We start from the raw sequence: 18,751 nt of genomic DNA on the forward strand, positions 1-18,751 counted from the left end.
CACTTCACATTTTCTTTGAATTCTTTTTTCTGTCTGGTCAGTTTTTGGTTAATTTCTTCTGTTGTGTCTGTTTTTAAGTACTTATTTTTGTGCAGCTTCACACTGTTAGAGGAATTTTTATTCTAAATTTCACTCTTACTGAGCCATCTCTGCATATTTTCATCCTTTTTCACCTTTCTGACCTCTTTCTCAATAGTTTGGTGACTGCAGTCCTTTCTCGTTTCGTTGTATTTCATCTTTTTTGGAAGTTTAACGGCGTTGATGAGTGAGTTTCTTGTGTCTGTGTTTTTATTTCCAGTTTCTCTTTTTGTCCTAAATTTCTGTCTTTCAAGTTTTAGTCCCAGTTTTTAATGATTTTTCTGTCTTTGCAGTTCATTTCTTTAAATTTAAATTAAAACATCCTGAATAAACATCGATCACTCACCTGTTTCTTTTTATTTCAAATTGCCAGATAATTAAAATCGCGTACAGCTGTTTTCATGTTGACATTCGTTTATTACAGCATTTAAAAAAAAAAAAACAAGAAACACTTGGTAAACTTCAACCAAAAACCAGGATCTGGTGTCTAAACCCAGATCAAGAGTCTGAACGTAGTGCAAATAAACGGCTCATGCAGAGCGAACAAGTCCAATAAATTACAGATAAACGGATCAATACTTCAACAAACGCTCCCGAACGGAGTCCGGCGACATGCGACGAGTGGAGGAAACACTGCGGTCAGCTGGGAGGGATTCACGCTGACCGTATCGGAAGCTAACGGCGAGCGGACGGCGAGCGGCTGGAAGTACAGTCAGACATTTAGATCACGAAGTTTCATCTAACAGGCAACACCCAGAACCACAATGTTTACACAGACTTCTAATGTCGCACGATCGGAGACACAACGCCGCCCCGCGGTGGCGGGACGGAGTAACACACCTAAACATGCAGCGGGAAACATGCTCAAGCCACAATGCTAACGGCTAAACGGAAGCTAGCTGGGAGCGCGAGGGCGAGGCGGAGATCCGGCGCTGCCGACAGTGACGAGACGGGATGGAGACGGTTCACCTCAAAGGAAGGCACTTCAGACGTGTGGCGTCTCAGATTCAAGAGATTACGACAGAAATTAAGATAATTTAAAAAAAATCTGATGATTAAAAAAAGATCAATATCACGATCCACTTCATTCCCATTGGTAAAAAATGTTAATTACTGTTTTAAGATCAATCTTTAAAAAGAAAAGAACAGTTCGTTTATGAACCACAGATGTATGAATAAGTACATTTTTTTCCAAATAAGCTAGGCTAGCAATTTAAATATTAAGCTAATTGTTTGTGGCTATCAGAGATTTTAACATGTTAACATGTTGAAACATCACTGAGCCTCATAAAAACGTCTAAAAAAATGTGAGCTTTTTAATTTGCTGATTAAGCTCGGCTAGGTGTTCTTAATTTTTTATGTAAAGCTTATCGTCCTGAAGCTAGCACAGATTTAAGGAGTTCAAATGACTTTTCCCACAAAATTATGGAACGTCATTTATCGTTGAACACTGAAACTACACCTTATTTTAAACAGAACCAGAGAAAGCGGTTAGCTTAGCGTCGGCAAAGCGCCTGGCGTGTGTTACCTTCATAAATCCGGAGTCAGTTTTCTTCAGTTAGATAAAGCAAAAGGCTAAAGTCAGCTAGCGGGGTTTTCCTTCTCATTTTAAATCATAACATGGAAATTAGCTTCTTAGCTGCCACTTGTTTCCAAAAACAAAAAGGTTTCAAAGACATTTCCATTCTCCCATTTCTTTAAAATAGATATTTACAGGATAAACCCACTGTCATATACAGATAGAGCCAGAAGCTAATTTACTTAACTTAGCTTGAGAAAAAACATTAAACATAATGAAGTGTTATTTTATCAACCTTTAGCTTTTTTCAGTTTGCATGAACATATTAAATTTCTAGGTAGGCTAACTATTTTTTCTGCTTTCACAAAGGAATGACCCACCGCTACGTAAAATAACTTAAAGTATGTCTTTAAAGTTTGATAGGAATACATTTCATGCAAAGCAGCTGCCGAAAAACAACCTTTAGCTTAGCATCAAATGACTATACTAAACTCTTTCTGCAACCTTTAGCTTTTTGCACAGATTGACCAAGTTAAACATGAGTTAGCTGTAATTCAATTCTTTTTAAATTCTGGGAGAGCTAAGCTAGCTAGCTAGCCAGCAATTAAGTTTAGGGATTTTTGGCTAAGAGAGTTAGCATGTGGCTATTGCTCTACATTTCGTTTTTCACACAAGAACAGTTCATGTAACAACTTCCCTGCCAATAATTAGGTTAAAAAAATTCAGAATTTAGCTTAGCATAAAAATACAAACACGAAAACAAAACTTTGGATCGACTGTTTTGTACAAAAGAAATATATTTGCCACTCAGGGAGTTTTGGTTGTAACATTACTTTAACTTTTTTGGTGGAAAAAAAATTAAGCTAGCTACTACCTCTATGCTTAAATCTCATGCTCTAAGCTAAGCTAAGCTAGGCTAAGGAGCTGTTTCCCCCCTTTATAAACACAACACTGCTGTAACCTTCAGAACAGCGGGTGGTAATCTGAAACACAAAGTGCTGAATGATGAGAACGTTTGTTTGTCTTGATGTTCCGATGCTACCGGACAACACCAGAGTTCTCAGGACTAAAAATGGACCCGACCTCACCGGGACACAGATCAGAGGACGACCAGTCTTATTGCATCAAACTACACCTGATAAACAGACTGACGGAGGAACCAGAGCGACGGAGGAACCAGAGTGACGGAGGAACCAGAGCGACGGAGGAACCAGAGTGACGGAGGAACCACAGAGTGACGGAGGAACCAGAGTGATGGAGGAACCAGAATGATGGAGGAACCAGACTGACGGAGGAACCAGAGCGACAGAGGAACCAGAGCGACGGAGGCCGAGGCAGAACCTGCTCAGAGGGTCGCAGACGGACACAAGCTGCTGGTTATTGCTGATTCAGGAGGCGGAGCTACAGCTTCAGGGGAGGAGCTACAGCTTCTGGAGGCGGAGCTTCAGCTTCAGGAGGCGGCGCTACAGCTTCAGGGGAGGAGCTACAGCTTCTGGAGGCGGAGCTTCAGCTTCAGGAGGCGGACCTACAGCTTCTGAAGGTGGAGCTTCAGCTTCAGGAGGCGGAGCTACAGCTTCAGGGGAGGAGCTACAGTGGAGTGGGACGTGTTGTGTGTCTGTATGACGTGCTGTGAGTTGGTCTGAAGTGTTGTGTGTCGGTTTGACATGTTGCGTGTCCGTGTGACGTGTTGTGACTGTGAGACGTGTTGTGCATCTGTGTGACATGTCTGTATGACGTGTTGTGTGTCGGTTTGACGTGTTGTGTGTCTGAAGGATGTGTTGCTTGTCTATATGACGTGTTGTGAGTCGGTTCAAAGTGTTTTGCCGGTTTAAAGTGTTGTGAGTCGGTTTGATGTGGTGTGTGTCTGGATGACGTGTTGTGAGTCAGTTTGACATGTTTCTCGGTTGTGTGTCTGTTGTGTGTTGTGTATTTCCGTGTGGAGACGGAAACGTCGTCACTCTGCAGCCATTTTCTCAATGTGTTCACTCAGCAGTTTGTACTGTTCTGTAGAGGGAAACACACACACACACACACACACACACACACACACACACACAGTTAATAAACAGGAAGTGACAGCTGATCTGAGATCTAATCTGAAGCCTAAAATGCAACTTAATCTGAATCTGAATTTAACAACCTGTTCTAAGACCTGATCTGAGACCTGGTCCAAGAAGACCTGACTCAAGACCTGATCCAGGACCTGGTTTTAGCCCAGATCTGAAGCCTGATCAGATCTAAATGTGAACAGTTCCTACAGATGTTCCATGCTGGACCACAGCGGTCGGGTTCTACTCCTAGAATAAAGGTGGGTTCTAGTCTGACTGGCGGAGCGGCCTGAAGGTGACCTCTGACCTTCGTTCAGGTTTCCGATCACCGCCTGTTTCTTCAGGAAGTCGTTGCAGAGTTTCTTACTGAGACCGAACGCCAGCATGTTGTGAGTGAAGGTCCTGAGAACAGAACACACAACGCAGAACCATGATAATGGAGGGAGCTTCGAGTTCTGGAGTTTTCACACTTCTTCTGTTCCGAGTTTAAATCTCTACTAGAAAACTAACGAAACATTCTGGAATCATTTAAGTTCATTTGAAGACATTTTAAGTTGATTTCATGAAAATCTGACAATTTTATAAAAACATTTTGGACCAAAATTGTGAAACATGTAGACAAATGTAAATTGTGGTTGAAAAAAAGTAACAATTTGAATAATTTTTAAACATCTTTATCTCAGTTTAGATGATTGATGTTTGAAGAAGCTGATTTAAGATGATTTAAGAAATAATTTCAGATGAACTCAGAAGAGACTGAAGGTGAAATCTGGACACATTTTAAATAATTCTGGAATTAAACTTTTTTTAATTCAAAATAACACATTTAAAATACATGTGAAGAGTAAATTATTTGTAAATAATCTAATTTTAAATCCAATCAGATTTTAAGGACAAGAAAGAGGTAAAGGGTAAAATTAGTCACATTTTAAACACATTTGGGAGCAAAAATAAATCCATTTCTGATTATTTTTTGAATAATTTTATATGAAAAAAATCAATCACTTTTTAACTTGGTGGATTCATTTTCTTTTTTTAACAATTTCACACAGATTTCTTTTGTAAATTTCAGATATAATTTCAAGATGAAGCCAAAAAGTTTCTGTTGAACGTATGCCTTCCACAATAATGTGACGTCAGATGCTATTTCAGATTCATTCCAGCAGGCGGAGCTCCCTCACCCCAGCTGGCCGAAGGCGATGTTCTCGTCGATTTTGGAGCTGTCGTCCCGCTCCTCCTGGGTCATGTGACACCACTTCTCCCTGCGGCAGAAAGAGAAGCGCCGGTCAGCCCGAACAGGCCCCTCCCTCCGGTTCTGCAGCCGCCGGCGGAACCGCCACAGACCACTCATTCACAGAGCGTCCACGGAGCGCCTCAGGGCTTCATGCTCGGCCCACTTCAACATCACAGATGACAAACACGAGGCCCGTGGGCCAAAACTGGCTCTCGAGAGGCTCCAATGCGGACATACAAACCGCAAAGCAAATGGAACAAAGGTAAAAAAAAAAACAAAAAAACAAAAAACAAAAAAAATCACATTTCTTCAGAGCAGCAGACACAAAACCACACTGAGAGCCGAGACATCGGTGATGCTGCCCAGAAAGCTAGCTAACTAGCGTTAGCCTCAAAGCCATGCAGTCTGGGGGGGGTGATGAAACGTGCACAAAGCTATTTTGGACATTTCACTGTTTTACTGCAGAAAGCTTCTTTAAAACTGGTTTTATGTTAAAAAATATCATTTTCTGTAGTAATCGTTCTGTTTTGTGAAAATAAAAATTTTGTTGAGGTGTACTCTGCCCCGTAAAAAATAAAACTGTTAAAGATTCATGTTAAAGGTTATTCTGGCTGTAAGGAAGCGGCCCGGCCCACTCCAGATTAAATGTGGATGTATTTTGTTTCCCTGTGTTCAACGTCTCTGGTTAAATCTGCTGCTATGCAGATGACTCAGCTTTATATGTGACTGAAGCTTCTCTCCAGCATGAACATGATGAACTGACATCCCCCCAAAAATTCAACAACATTGTGATCGGAATATATATTTTGTAAAGAGCAAAAAATGCAACAAGAAAAATCTAATATCTTATTAGCGTGACTGCAGAGAAAGATCATAATTAAATCATTGTCTAATTCTAAAACAGAGCATTCGCTTTGCACCACTTGCATTACTTGTATAATAATCACTTTCATTTGTTACTTAAAAAAAAAAAAGAAGAAAAAAATCTGTAAATGATCCACTTTGACCTGAAATTTGTGAATTATAAAATAAAATGTTAAAAACGAGGTGGTACAATTAAATAAACAATTATTTTATAAATGCATACATAGAATTTGATCAAACTAAATAATTTTCAAAATGTTTTTCCTACTATTTAAATGATACTTAATAACTAATTAATTGTAATATTAGACACTTTAGAAGTCGATACGTTCTGGTAGAAAATCCTCTCTTCTAATTCAGATCTGTGAAAAACTCCAGATTTCACAAAGAATAAAGAAGCAGGAGGAAACGTGACATGCCGGCAGTAAATGGTGTGAACATGCAGAGCTCCTTCAGACTGCTGCACACACACCAACAGGCTGTGTGTGTGTGTGTGTGTGTGTGTGTGTGTGTGTGTGTGTGTGTGTGTGTGTGTGTGTGTGTGTGTGTGTATGTGTGACCAAAACATGCAGACAGAAGCGCAGCACAGAAACATCACATTGTAAATCAGAGAAAAGACAACGATCACTTCCTGTTTAATCAGATTACATTAGTACTCTGATTACATCAGCAGCCTGATTAAACTAGCTTCATGTAAACGCTTCTGTTCAATCGGACTGGCTCAGGATGGGGGGCGTGTAGCCGGAACCACAGATGGGACGGGTTCCACTGCCGGAGCTATGTGTGTGAAGTGCAAAGCACTATGGGATTGATCTCGCTCAGTGTTCATGTAAACGGGACAGTCGGATCCCTCAGAGAGAGAATGAGATGAGGAAGTAGACACCACGTCCTCGGAGCCCCCACCTCCTCCACCCCCCGGCCAGAGGGTGAAACTCCACATTCACTGTCTCTTTACATCTTTCTAATCTCTCTCTTTCTCTCTCTCTCTGTCTCTCTCACTCTGTCTCTCTCTCTCTCTGTCTCTCTCACTCTCTCAGATATCGTTAGTGGTTGGGGTATTTTCCTTTCTCTCCGCTTCGCCTCCGTCACTCTTTTCTTTTTTTTGCTGCTGTTACAAAATGAAGGACAGACCTCTCGTCTTTCTCTTCATCCTTCGTTCCGCTGAACCGGCAGCAAGGCACAGGGAGATAAAGGGTTAAAGTCAAGGTGAGCTTCAAGAGAGAGGAAGAGGAGAGAGAGGAAGAGGAGAGAGGAAAAGGAGAGAGAGGGAGAGGAGCAAACTTTAAAGTCCCAGAGGCAGCTGAGGCTACCTGGTGGTCGGAGATCGTTTCTTCCTCTCACAGTGGACGGCGTCGAAGAACGCAGCGTTCCAGAACCTCAGGGTGTGCCTGGAGGGGATTTTACAATTTCATGTTTTTTAATGGTATTTCTAATTCTTAATCCATTTTTTTGTTATTGTAAACTTTATGAAGCATATATTTTCTAAGGCGGGACTCTCACCAGATGGGCTGCTGCTTCAGGTGAGTGTACAGGTAGACCTTCTCTCCCTTCCTCTCCTCCGCAGCCTCCGGACCTGCAGAGGAGGAGGAACAGCATGAAGAGGAGGAGGAGGAGGAGGAGGAACAGCATGAAGAGGAGGAGGAGGAGGAGGAGGAGGAGGAGGAACAGCATGAAGAGGAGGAGGAGGAGGAGGAGGAGGAGGAACAGCATGAAGAGGAGGAGGAGGAGGAGGAGGAACAGCATGAGGAGGAGGAGGAGCAGCATGAGGAGGAGGAAAAAAGGCATGAAGAGGAGGAGGAGGAGGAGGAGGAGGAGGAACAGCATGAAGAGGAGGAGGAGGAGGAGGAGGAGGAACAGCATGAGGAGGAGGAGAAGGAGGAGGAGGAACAGCATGAAGAGGAGGAGGAGGAGGAGGAGGAACAGCATGAGGAGGAGGAGGAGCAGCATGAGGAGGAGGAAAAAAGGCATGAAGAGGAGGAGGAGGAGGAGGAGGAGGAGGAACAGCATGAAGAGGAGGAGGAGGAGGAGGAGGAGGAACAGCATGAGGAGGAGGAGAAGGAGGAGGAGGAACAGCATGAAGAGGAGGAGGAACAGCATGAGGAGGAGGAACAGCATGAGGAGGAGGAGGAACAGCATGAAGAGGAGGAGGAGGAGGAGGAGGAACAGCATGAGGAGGAGGAGGAACAGCATGAAGAGGAGGAGCAGCATGAGGAGGAGGAGGAACAGCATGAAGAGGAGGAGGAACAGCATGAAGAGGAGGAACAGCATGAGGAGGAGGAGGAGCAGGGTGGAGAGTCGGGGTGTCAACGTTTCCAGTTTTTTCTACAGGTGTAACCAGGACTTCTGACCGATGTGTAACGGCCCGTTCACCAAATGATTTCCGCGTTTTTGGGTCCAAATATAATTGGAAAAAAAACGATGGGGAACGCACGGTCACTGGCGGTGCGTTCCCCATCGTTTTTCAATTATCTGCGGCGCACCAGACGCGGCGCGTCGGGTCGCTGTAGCGTCGGCTGCATGCTTTTGCGGTGCGGCGCGTTTTTGCGGCCGACGCTGATGTTGGGAAATCTGAACTTTTGGCGCAGTGTTTTTGCGGCAAACCAATCAGAGAGCGCCTCACGGTGACGTAGGTCAGGGAGCGGGGACCGGAAGAGATGCAGTACAACCAGCCCTCCTTCCCACCACAGGCTCGCCACATCAACGCGCCGTGTGTAATCGGAGGTCCGGCGTTGTTCAGCGGCGGACTTCTAAATTGACCCGCGTTCAACTTCTCGCGAAAACGCGTCCGGTCTGAACACAGCTTAACCGGTTACACGTGACGCCATAGATTTATCTTTTCCTATTGCAGTTGCACTATATGACCACTAGAGGGATCTCTCTCCATCGAGGAGGAGGAGGAAAATGAGGTGTACACAAAACGGTCATGATTTATCATCTGTGTACGAGACGTGTAGACGAGTAGGCGTTGACACCCCTAGTGGAGAGGAGGAGAAACAGCATGATGAGGAGGAGAAACAGGGTGGAGAGGAGACGAAAGAAGGAGAAACAGTTTACTGACACTTTACCTGGAGGTTTGGTCTCAGATGGATTATCACCGTCACTGCAGAGAGAGAGAGAGAGAGAGAGAGAGATAGAGGGAGAGAGAGAGAGGGAGGGAGATTACTGAGAGTTTTGCTGAGGAGGAGGAGCAGAGGAGGAGCAGAGGAGGCGCTCTCACTCCGTCCGGGCCGTCATGGAGCTCCTCAGCTTGCTCTCCAGCCCTCCGAAGAAGCCCTTGACGTCGCTGCGGGCCGTGGTCTTCAGCAGACGCTCGGCCGCGTCCTTCTTCCCGCTCAGCCACGAGTTGGCCTTGTTCAGGTACGAGTCCAGACCGGGAGGGGCGGGGCCGCGGTCCAGGAGCTCCGAGGGGGACGGCTGCCACCTCCCTGAACACACACACACACACACACACACACACACACACACACACACACACACACACACACACACACACACACAGAGTGAGGTGATTCACTCACAGCACTGCTCCATGTAGAGTAAATAAAAAGATCAATATCTGATCACAGAATAAAAATTTAATAAGTAAAATGAATTAATTATATGAATAAGGATTAATGGTGATGAGAACACAGAAATATTTAGTAAATAAGCAATTTAAAGGAGCAGAAAATTTCAACTTAAGTTATTTAAGAATCATTTCCATATATACCTAATCTAAAAAATGAAAAAAAAAAATAGAATACCTAAATATGTATTATAAATACAACTAATAAATGTGTAATTTAATAAATATTTTAAAATTTAAAATATAGTTAATAAAATTTTGGTTTGGAACATTAAAATTGTATTTAAAAAAACTTCTTAAAAATAACATGAAAATAGAAAAATACTAATTTTTAGTCTTAAACTAAACAATGTGACAAAAAGTCTTACTTTATTTCAAAAACGCACTTTCATTTTGAAAAAAAATGATTTTATAGATTGATCAGTGACATTTAAAACAAAAAAAAATGTTTTAAACCATTTTTAATTTAATCTAAATAAAGAGTGTCTGATAGACGTGACAGTGTGTGTGTGTGTGTGTGTGTGTGTGTGTGTGTGTGTGTGTCAGATGTCACGTCGTGGCCTTGTTTTAATCCTTCTACACTTCCTGTTTACGTGCGATGCAGAGAGAGCGGCGAGCGTTGCCGCAGCGACGGGCTGAGCAGAACCCAGCTGGCGGGTAATGACACAACGGCGGCCGGTTCCCTGAGCCGCCCGGCCGCCTGTCGGGACTCAAACCTGCAGCTCACAGGCTCAACAGGCGACGGCGGCGCTCACCCATGTGGTAATACGTGAAGCACATGGTCATGAGGTTCTTGGCCGGGCTGTAGTCGTCCATCTGGTAACATCTGGGGAAACAGCCTTGCTTTAGAGGCGGGTCGGCGTCGAACCGTACACGAACACACCTGTCATTAACCGTCTTCACAGATTCACACATTCCTCTTCCTCTACTATTAAAATACAGCCTGTGCAGCAGCTTTCTCTGGTCACACAGTGACATCTGGTGGTCACACATGGCAATCACAGCCACACTACTTCGTCACATGACTAACTGTGATACCAGGCTGGAAAATACAGGAATACCAGCTGAACGACTTTAACAGGTTTAGGAATGTTTCCCTCATTAATGTTAGTCAAATAATTTGACTTTTTAGACATAACTGTTCTCTTACGCTGATTTTAATAGATATATGTACAAAAAAATAGTTTTTCTTCCCAAATCCTGGATATTTAAGACACTGTTTAGCGAAAAAATATTTTCAAAAGATTAAATTCAAGACATTTTGCCCTGATGAAGAGGAACAGGTAATGACAGCTTCCTCATCTGGCTTCAAAGCCGTTTATAAATCTCAGTTTTTAAATTAAAGGTGCTGTAGGCAGGATTCGGCATCTCTGCCATCTTGCTTAGGGTTACCTAAGCAAGATGGCGATTTGACCCATCTAAGACGGCGATTTGAAACCCAGCACAGCCAATCCTGTCCTGTTTTCTCTGACATCACGCCCTTACGCAAGTTAAGCCCCTCTCACATGAACGTGCGACGAACGCCCCTCGACCAATCACGGTTAGAGCCTCAGGGGCTCTTCTGATTGGTCAAAGATACCTGGAGCTGTGGAGATTCCTTTTCAGCTCAGAACAGAGACAGATGGAAACGCTGCGCCCTTGCGGTAGTGCGATTATGCTACACTTCTAAAGGATTATCAATGGATACTCTAACATTTAATCCAAAGAAAAACACAGAAAAATTAGCACTGACTAGCAAAATCCTGCCTACAGCACCTTTAATATCTTTTTTATAACTTTGTGTAGTCATACTCACTCAAACAGCACGACTGCGAAGGACTGCACCAGCCGGTAGAAGGTGGCTTCGCTCACACACTTGGAGTGGCAGCGCTGTCGACACACACACATTCATATCATACACATAAGTATATATAACAACTTCTTCAAGCTGCAGCTTTTCTTCAGCTGTGAAATGTGTGTTAATGTGTGAATTAAGCGTGCTTTGGGACTGAGTTTCCTCTGAAAAGGTCTGGAGACTCTGGGCGTCTCACCTGAGCGCTGACGTACTTGGCGAACCACTCCCGGCCTTTTCCGTTCTCTCCGCCGCACAGCTCTCCGAACCGAGCCTTCTCCTCCTGGTCAAAGTCCTCTCTGTGGAAACAACGGGACACGGTGAAAGCTTGTTCCCTGCGGAGCTCCTGCAGATCCTGGAGGCCGTCAGCTGGTTCCAAACGGGACTGAGGAAGAAGAGGAGGAGGAAGAGGAAGACGCTGGATGAGGGAGAGTCAGCGTCCTCTCTCCATCAGAGACGATTTTCTCCTCACACTCAGACGAGCTTCATGTTTCAGACGGAGGACAGGAGGTCAAAGACGTCCCGACCAGACGACCAGCGGAGGACAGGAAGACGGTCTGACATTTCAGCAGGTTGGGTCTGTTCAGAAAGATGAAGAGAAGCGAGCGGCTCCAGCCGGATCAAACTAGCTGCAGCCGGATCAAACTAGCTGCAGCCGGATCAAACCGGCTCCAGCCGGATCCGAACCCATCGGACCAGGTTCATCACTGAAGACGGACCAGCGGGAGAAACGGAGACTTAAATGATCAACGACTCATGAATGGAGTCAGTCCCAATAAAGAGAGAGAGAGAGAGAGAGAGAGAGAGAGAGAGAGAGAGAGAGACTGTTCATGATGAGAGAGGTGGAGGGATGGGAGGAGGGGGTGGATGGACAGATGGGTTGGTGGATGGATGGAGGGATGGATGGATGGTTTGATAAATGATGGACAAACAGAGGGATGGATGGATGGTTTGATAAATGGATGGATGGAGAGAGGGATGGATGGATGGATGAATGGATGAATGGGTGGGTGGATGGACGGACTGACTGAAAGGATGGATGCATGGAGGGACTGACGATGGATGGATGGATTTATGAATTAATGGATGAAAGGATGGATAAAGGGATGGGTGTAGGGACGATGAGGGATGGATGGATGGATAGACAGATGGATGAACAGGTGGATGACTGTATGGACAGATGGATGGACGAATGGGTGGGTGGATGAACGGATGGACTATGGCTGGATGGATGATGGGTGAATGAATGGACAGACGGACAGATGGATGAATGGATGATGGATGGATGGAGTGACGTAGTGGTGAAGAGCTGCATGACAGACATGACAGTAAGACTGGGTGGAGGGGTGAGGAGACTGATGGGTGGAGGACTGGGTGGAGGGGTGAGGAGACTGATGGGTGGATGACTGGGTGGAGGGGTGAGGAGACTGATGAGTGGATGACTGGGTGGAGGGGTGAGGAGACTGATGAGTGGATGACTGGGTGGAGGGGTGAGGAGACTGATGGGTGGAGGACTGGGTGGAGGGGTGAGGAGACTGATGGGTGGAGGACTGGGTGGAGGGGTGAGGAGACTGATGGGTGGAGGACTGGGTGGAGGGGTGAGGAGACCGATGGACGGATGACTGGGTGGAGGGGTGAGGAGACCGATGGAGTCAGGAGGTCCAGACGATGGAGGGAGCGGTTGGACGTCAGACCCCCGGAGAGACGGGTGTCTTACTTTCCGTGGAAGACCTTTTCCACGTAGGCCTTCATGAAGCGCCTGGTCTCCGCCGTCCGGCCGTCCTCGTCCTCCCCGCTGGGCGCCGACGAGGACGACGACCGCCGCCGCTCCCAGGCGTGCGATGGCAGGTCCATGTCGTTCTCGCTGTCGGCCGACTCGGTGGCGTCGCTCTCGTTGTCCCCGTCCTCTCGCCGGTCCGAGGCGGACCTGGTGGGCGCCAGCGGCTCCGGCAGCTGGTGGAGGCCCTCGGAGGACGCCGGCTCGGGGGAGAAGACGTCGGGGTGGCGCCCGCCGTCCACGCCGAGAGACGCCGTCTGGGACGGCAGGTCGAAGTCGATGAGGTTGTCCACGGCGACGGCCTCCATGACTCGTCTCGATCAGGACTCTGTCTGAGGGCGGTGGGTCTCCGGGTCTCCGCTCTCAGAGCATCTCTCCTCCAGGGGGCGCCGACTCACAGCAGCTCACACGGCATCTGAGGAGACACGGCGCCACGCAGGACGTCAGCCGGGAAGAGGACCGGGAGAACCAATCAACCGGCTCCTCTTAGATGCAGTCCTCTTTTAGGTCCTCACCTGAGGACCGCTGACACACCCCCTTCAACTTTAACATGAAATACAGGGTTAAACCCGAGCCCTGCAGAGCTAATTACAGAGGAAACGGCGGTCAGTCACATGATCCGATGTGGGCGGAGTCAAGCAGACGATGCTGAGTCACCAGTGAGAGGAAACAGAAGCTGAAACTCTGAAGCCCCGCCTCCCGCTCGTCTCTTCATCGTCACAATCCACAGAACTCAGAGTGAGCGAGCGAACCCACAGCTGCGTTTCCTGAGCCGAGCTGCGGTTTGACGCTCGTCCTCGCCAGGCGGTGGAGGGACGCTGCAGGCAGGCAGCGAGCGCAGGACGCAGCTCCTCAGCACAAAGTCACCAGAACGCCGCAGCTTTTAGCGCCGCGCTGCAGCTTCTGCATTCAGACGGCAGGTTCAGCATTGATGCAGCACGTTTTGCATTTATTCTAATTTTTTTTGCATTTACACTGCAATTTTTTTGCATAAGTCAAATTCCTTCAAACTGTGACGTCTGTGTTCATGTCGCCACTTCTGCAGTCACGTTTCCGCTCATGCATTCATCTCATAAAAGTTATGTGGTCACGCTTCCATTCGTGTCACAACCTCTGTGCTTGTGCCGTGACTTGTGCGTTCATGCTGTAACTTCAGGAAAGTCGCTGCGGCTCTGAACCGTGGCGAGTGTCGCAACGTTTAATCACCGGCGGCTCCCTGACGGCTCCTCGCAGCTGGAGCTGAAATCACGGCTGAGAAACCGCCATCAGACGTGAAAACGCCGCTTATCTGATGTGACGAAACTATTAGTGAAGATCAGCGACCGTCTGCTGCTGCTGGTGTGAACTAAACACACACACACACACACACACACACACACACACAGGGCTCCTCGGGGGCCGTGGGGTGGGGGAGGGGAGGGGACACACGTCCTTCACACACGTCCTGCATGCAGTCAGTCCTTCAGCTAATCAGCTCCAACAGCTCTGTGGCAGGCCGCAGTCTGACTTCCTGACTCAACACACACACACAGCTGTAATTTTGTTAGTGTGAGACACACACACACAGCTGTAATTTTGTTAGTGTGAGACACACACACACACACACACACACACACACACACACACACACAGCCCCCAGGCTTCAGTCTGAGCTGCAGCTCCAGACATCAGGTGGTCGGTGAGCATAAGTAAGAGACGAGTGAACGAGGAGAAAAGCTCATTCACCTCTGGCACCAGGTGACTACCAGTACCTGGTACTGGGAGCTATCTGGTCCTGGGACTGCTAGTTACTTCCCAGGTAGTTACCTTTTACCGGGGCAGAAAACAAACCCAGAGACTGGCCTCAGACCTCGACAGAAACACTTGTGTTGGAACGGCTTCATTCAGAGAAGAGAGTCTGTGACTGATCCAGAGTCTGCCCTGGGCGGCTCTTCGCTCGCCTGTACAGCCGACCGGGTGATCCAGCACCAGGCTCACAGTTCGTCACCGTTCTGAGTGTGAAATGTCGTCTGTCATGTGGAGCCGCCGCGCGCCGCCGCGCGCCGCCGCCGAGCGAGCAGAAAGCCTCCATCCTGACAGGTGGACCACGGCGGTACCACGACCTGCAGGCAGGGGGCGCTAATCAGCCTGATTCAAGACGCATGTGCACACACACACACACACACACACACACACACAGCAGTAAATCATCAAAGGCTGCAGACACAACAGGGAGCCCCCCTCCTTTCCCTCATCTCACACACACACACACACACACACACACACACACACACACACACACACACACACACACACACACACACACACACACACACACACACACACACACACACACACACACACACACACACACACACACACACACACACACACACACACACACACACAGGGAGGAGCTTACGAACACGACTCTTCCATCTCCAGTGTTCCGGAGGTCACGTTATGTAACGAGCCCTGGAGCCTCTGTAATGTGTGTGTGTGTGTGTGTGTGTGTGTGTGTGTGTGTGTGTGTGTGTGTGTGTGTGTGTGTGTGTGTGTGTGTGTGTGTGTGTGTGTTTGGGTTAGGGCTGGGACCTGACGGTGAACTCGGGACTTCCCCGACCCTCAGCCCTGCACAGCGTTTGATCAGAAGGGAGAAATAAAGCTTCTGCTTCCTCCTTCCTCCCTGCAGGCCAGCGGTTCTCCTTCCTGGTGACGGTTTGAATCCTGGACTGCTGTCCAGAACGTTCTGACTCTCAAACTGGGTTTGGATGATTTCTTCAGGTTTTAGGCCCTACTCAGAAGAGTCGTGGCACTCTGGCCTTCAGCTCCAGGGATGAAGCAGCCCTATCTTATCTTTATCTGAGAGGATCGGCGTCGGAGAGTTTTCCCGTTGTGTGTATCGCTCTTGAAAAGTAATAAATATCGACGGTCAATTTGAAAGCCTCACAGCTGCAGATCTGTTTTCAGGACGTCCTGTTTTTATTCTTGCTCTACCTGCCTGTAGAGAGGAGTTTATAACAGCCTCGCATAAAAATCAATAATATCAACGATTTAAAAGCAAACAGTATCGGCAGATATCCAGATTCAGGTATCGGGATCGGAAGATACAAAATGTGGATCGGAGAATCCCGAACGTCAACGCTTGGTTTCCAGACTACTTCTGGAGAACCGCTGGACTGGGCTGAGTTTTGGACCGGTTCTGACTGGTGTGATCCCGCTCCATGTCCTTCTGGGTATCGGGCTCCAGCAGACGGCGAGCAGGCGACGGAAATGTTTGGATGAACTTGGATGACCTCGGCCTCGTTCTGAGAATCCAGAGCCGGCCGGTATCAGAGGAAGGTGTCGGAGAGATTACCGCCTCGGGCCGGAGCCTGCAGTGGGAACTCGCCATGTTTGACTGAGCGCCACAATAAAATCACAGGTTTACGACGCGGCGCCCCGTAACGGCTGATTTACAGCCGCAGTGTGACCACAGCCGCGGCCGGCAGGAACACACGCCTTCACCGTGCGCTTCAGATCCGAGCGATGGCGACCAGATGGCCACGCACGGACAGAGTCAGCCTCTTTACAACGTTCAGACGTTAAAACCCTGAGCCGGACGGCGACTGGACTCCGACACCGCCCATCAGATGGCGCTGCTGAGGCGTGACGAGCAGGATCGGACCAGTCGAGGTGTTGAGTCTCAGCAGAGGAGGCGCCGATCAGAACCGCCAGGAGAGACTCGGAGACTCGTTTCCAACGCCACCGCAATGGAATGAGTACAGGCGTCTGAGCCGACGTCAACTTTAACACCACAGTTTAAGATCTGCTGTGATGACTGCGCTGAATCAGAGGTCAGAGAGGGTTTAGTTTCTTAGAAGGACACAAAGGCAATCAAAGGTCTCACACACACAGAACCCTCTCGAGACTCAGCATCTGCTCCAGTCCCACACAAAGTGACAGGAACCGGTTCAAACCCCCTGAACTGTCCAAAACAGCACTTCTGCCTGAAATCCACCTAAAGTCGACCAAATCCCGGCCCAGAGCTGATCAGAACATCAATTCAAGAAGGCTAACTCCCCGTTTAACTTGATGAAAACGGGTTCCGATGTGCAACTTTTTGAAAATGCAACGACTTCATTTCCATGGAAACCGAGGAAAACAAAACACTGTGAAAACAATCTGTCTCCATGTCGACGAGAGAAAAGCTGCTGCTGCGCACCACAACTGAAGTAAACAGTCGTTCTGCACACGTTCAGTAGACAGATAGTAAGAACAATGTTTTCCTTCAGAGTGTCAGGCCTGGTCCAGATCCCCCTGGTCACGGTCCTGGTCCATTTTCTTGTGGACCTGGTAGTTTTACCGTTGACAGTCACCGTAACAACAATCCAGCTCGGTGGTCTGTCCATTTGAATGTCTGTGTTCTCCCATTGTTAATGTTTAGAGTGTGTTGTTCTCTGCAGTGTGTGTGTGGTATCATGGCAAAAAACAAACAGCACCCACTAGTGGCCATTCATGTAAACTACATCGTTTTGGCATTTTTAATTCAGAAAAGTTTCACGTTTACATGGCGACATTTTGAAAATTGCATCTACCTCCCTCCACAGAAATGGCAGAAACACTGAAAATGACGTAGTTAGCATGTCAGACCACGAGCTGGCGCTGTTAACCACGCACACAACACAAACATGAACAATGGGAGTACAGGGACATTCCTATGGACTGACGACCAAGATGGACTGTTATTATGGTGAATGTCAACAGTAAAACTACAAGTCCAGGAGAATGTGGACTGGAACCAGGACCAGGAGAGTCTGGACCAGGACCAGGAGAACCTGGACCAGGACCAGGAGAACCTGGACCAGAACCAGGAGAACCTGGACTGGGAGTCATAACACTCTGGATAAAAACGTTATTTTCCATCTCATTCGCAGAAGCAGCATTTCAGAAAACTTGTGTATTCACCTGTTTACACATCGACAGAGCATTTTCGAAAAATTCCACTTTGGGAACTGTTTTTCAAAGGCTGTGAAATTCTACGTCTCTGAAGTGTTTTGAAAATTCATCACTTCTGCTTGAAAGCGTCTGTAAGCGGGGCCGCGGCGCTGTTGTGGTTATTGTTACTGTCGCTTAGTAATTATGCTAAAATCGTTTCATCGCTATTGTTATTATCGTTGTTGTTGTCGTGCACGCGCGGTGACGTGACGGACGCGCGCAGGAGGAAGAACAACACGCGAAGCTCTGACGTTTCCCGTAAAGAGCTCGCGCGCCGCGGGCTGACTCCGCTCCCGACCGTCCGGAGCCATTTTCATCCTCCGGACCACAGCTTTCACCGCGCGCGAGGAGGAGAATGACGGAGGTCTCCCCCCTCCGAGGAGGAGCGGGAGGAGCGGCAGGGGGAGGTCGAACCCTCCGCTTTGACCCCGGAGCCATTCAAACTGACCGCGACACGCAGCGAAGTGACGGTCGGCGGTGTAAAAACACGCAGCCAGGAGGTGAAACGCGTTAAAATTCGCCAGTACGTACGTGACAGGTGTCTCCGGGGGTCTGCGTGTCGGCAGGAAGCTGCAGGACGCCGCCGCCGCTCCTCTCCGCTGCTCCTTCTGCGCCTCCTCCCCCTCTCGCTCCTCCACACCGAGCGCCTCCGACCACACCGCGCATGCGCACACCGAGCCGGGGAGACTCCAATGACGTCGGCAGGTCGAGCAGCCAATCAGGAAGGCCGGAGTGTAAATAAACTGAAAATAACCAAATGAAGCGCAGATCTCCCATTTTCACCATCTCCTCTGCTAAATCTTTTAAATTCGACAGGTTTCTCACGATCCTTCCGTCCTCCGGCTGTTTCATTCTGAATCCCAGCTACCGATGAGTGAG

General features: G+C 47.8%; 1 protein-coding gene across 2 annotated transcripts; it reads right to left on the reverse strand.

Annotated features, from left to right (window-relative positions):
• Positions 1-416: 416 nt before the first annotated feature.
• Positions 417-18,515, reverse strand: kiaa0513 (KIAA0513 ortholog). 2 transcript variants are annotated; one of them, XM_030096090.1, is made up of 13 exons: positions 18,404-18,515; positions 12,857-13,331; positions 11,339-11,438; positions 11,104-11,177; positions 10,064-10,134; positions 8,961-9,168; positions 8,809-8,843; positions 7,244-7,316; positions 7,054-7,131; positions 6,875-6,904; positions 4,827-4,907; positions 3,953-4,047; positions 417-3,601 (listed from the first exon to the last, which is right to left on the reverse strand). In XM_030096090.1, exons 2-13 carry the CDS (start codon positions 13,222-13,224, stop codon positions 3,552-3,554), a joined length of 1,263 nt encoding a protein of 420 aa, XP_029951950.1. In that variant the 5' UTR covers positions 13,225-13,331; positions 18,404-18,515; the 3' UTR covers positions 417-3,551. The 2 variants fall into 2 exon arrangements, with proteins under 2 accessions (XP_029951950.1, XP_029951951.1); XM_030096091.1 differs by lacking the exon at positions 6,875-6,904.
• Positions 18,516-18,751: the final 236 nt, after the last annotated feature.

This window comes from Salarias fasciatus, chromosome 7, assembly GCF_902148845.1.
Source record: "Salarias fasciatus chromosome 7, fSalaFa1.1, whole genome shotgun sequence".
NCBI lineage: Eukaryota > Metazoa > Chordata > Actinopteri > Blenniiformes > Blenniidae > Salarias > Salarias fasciatus.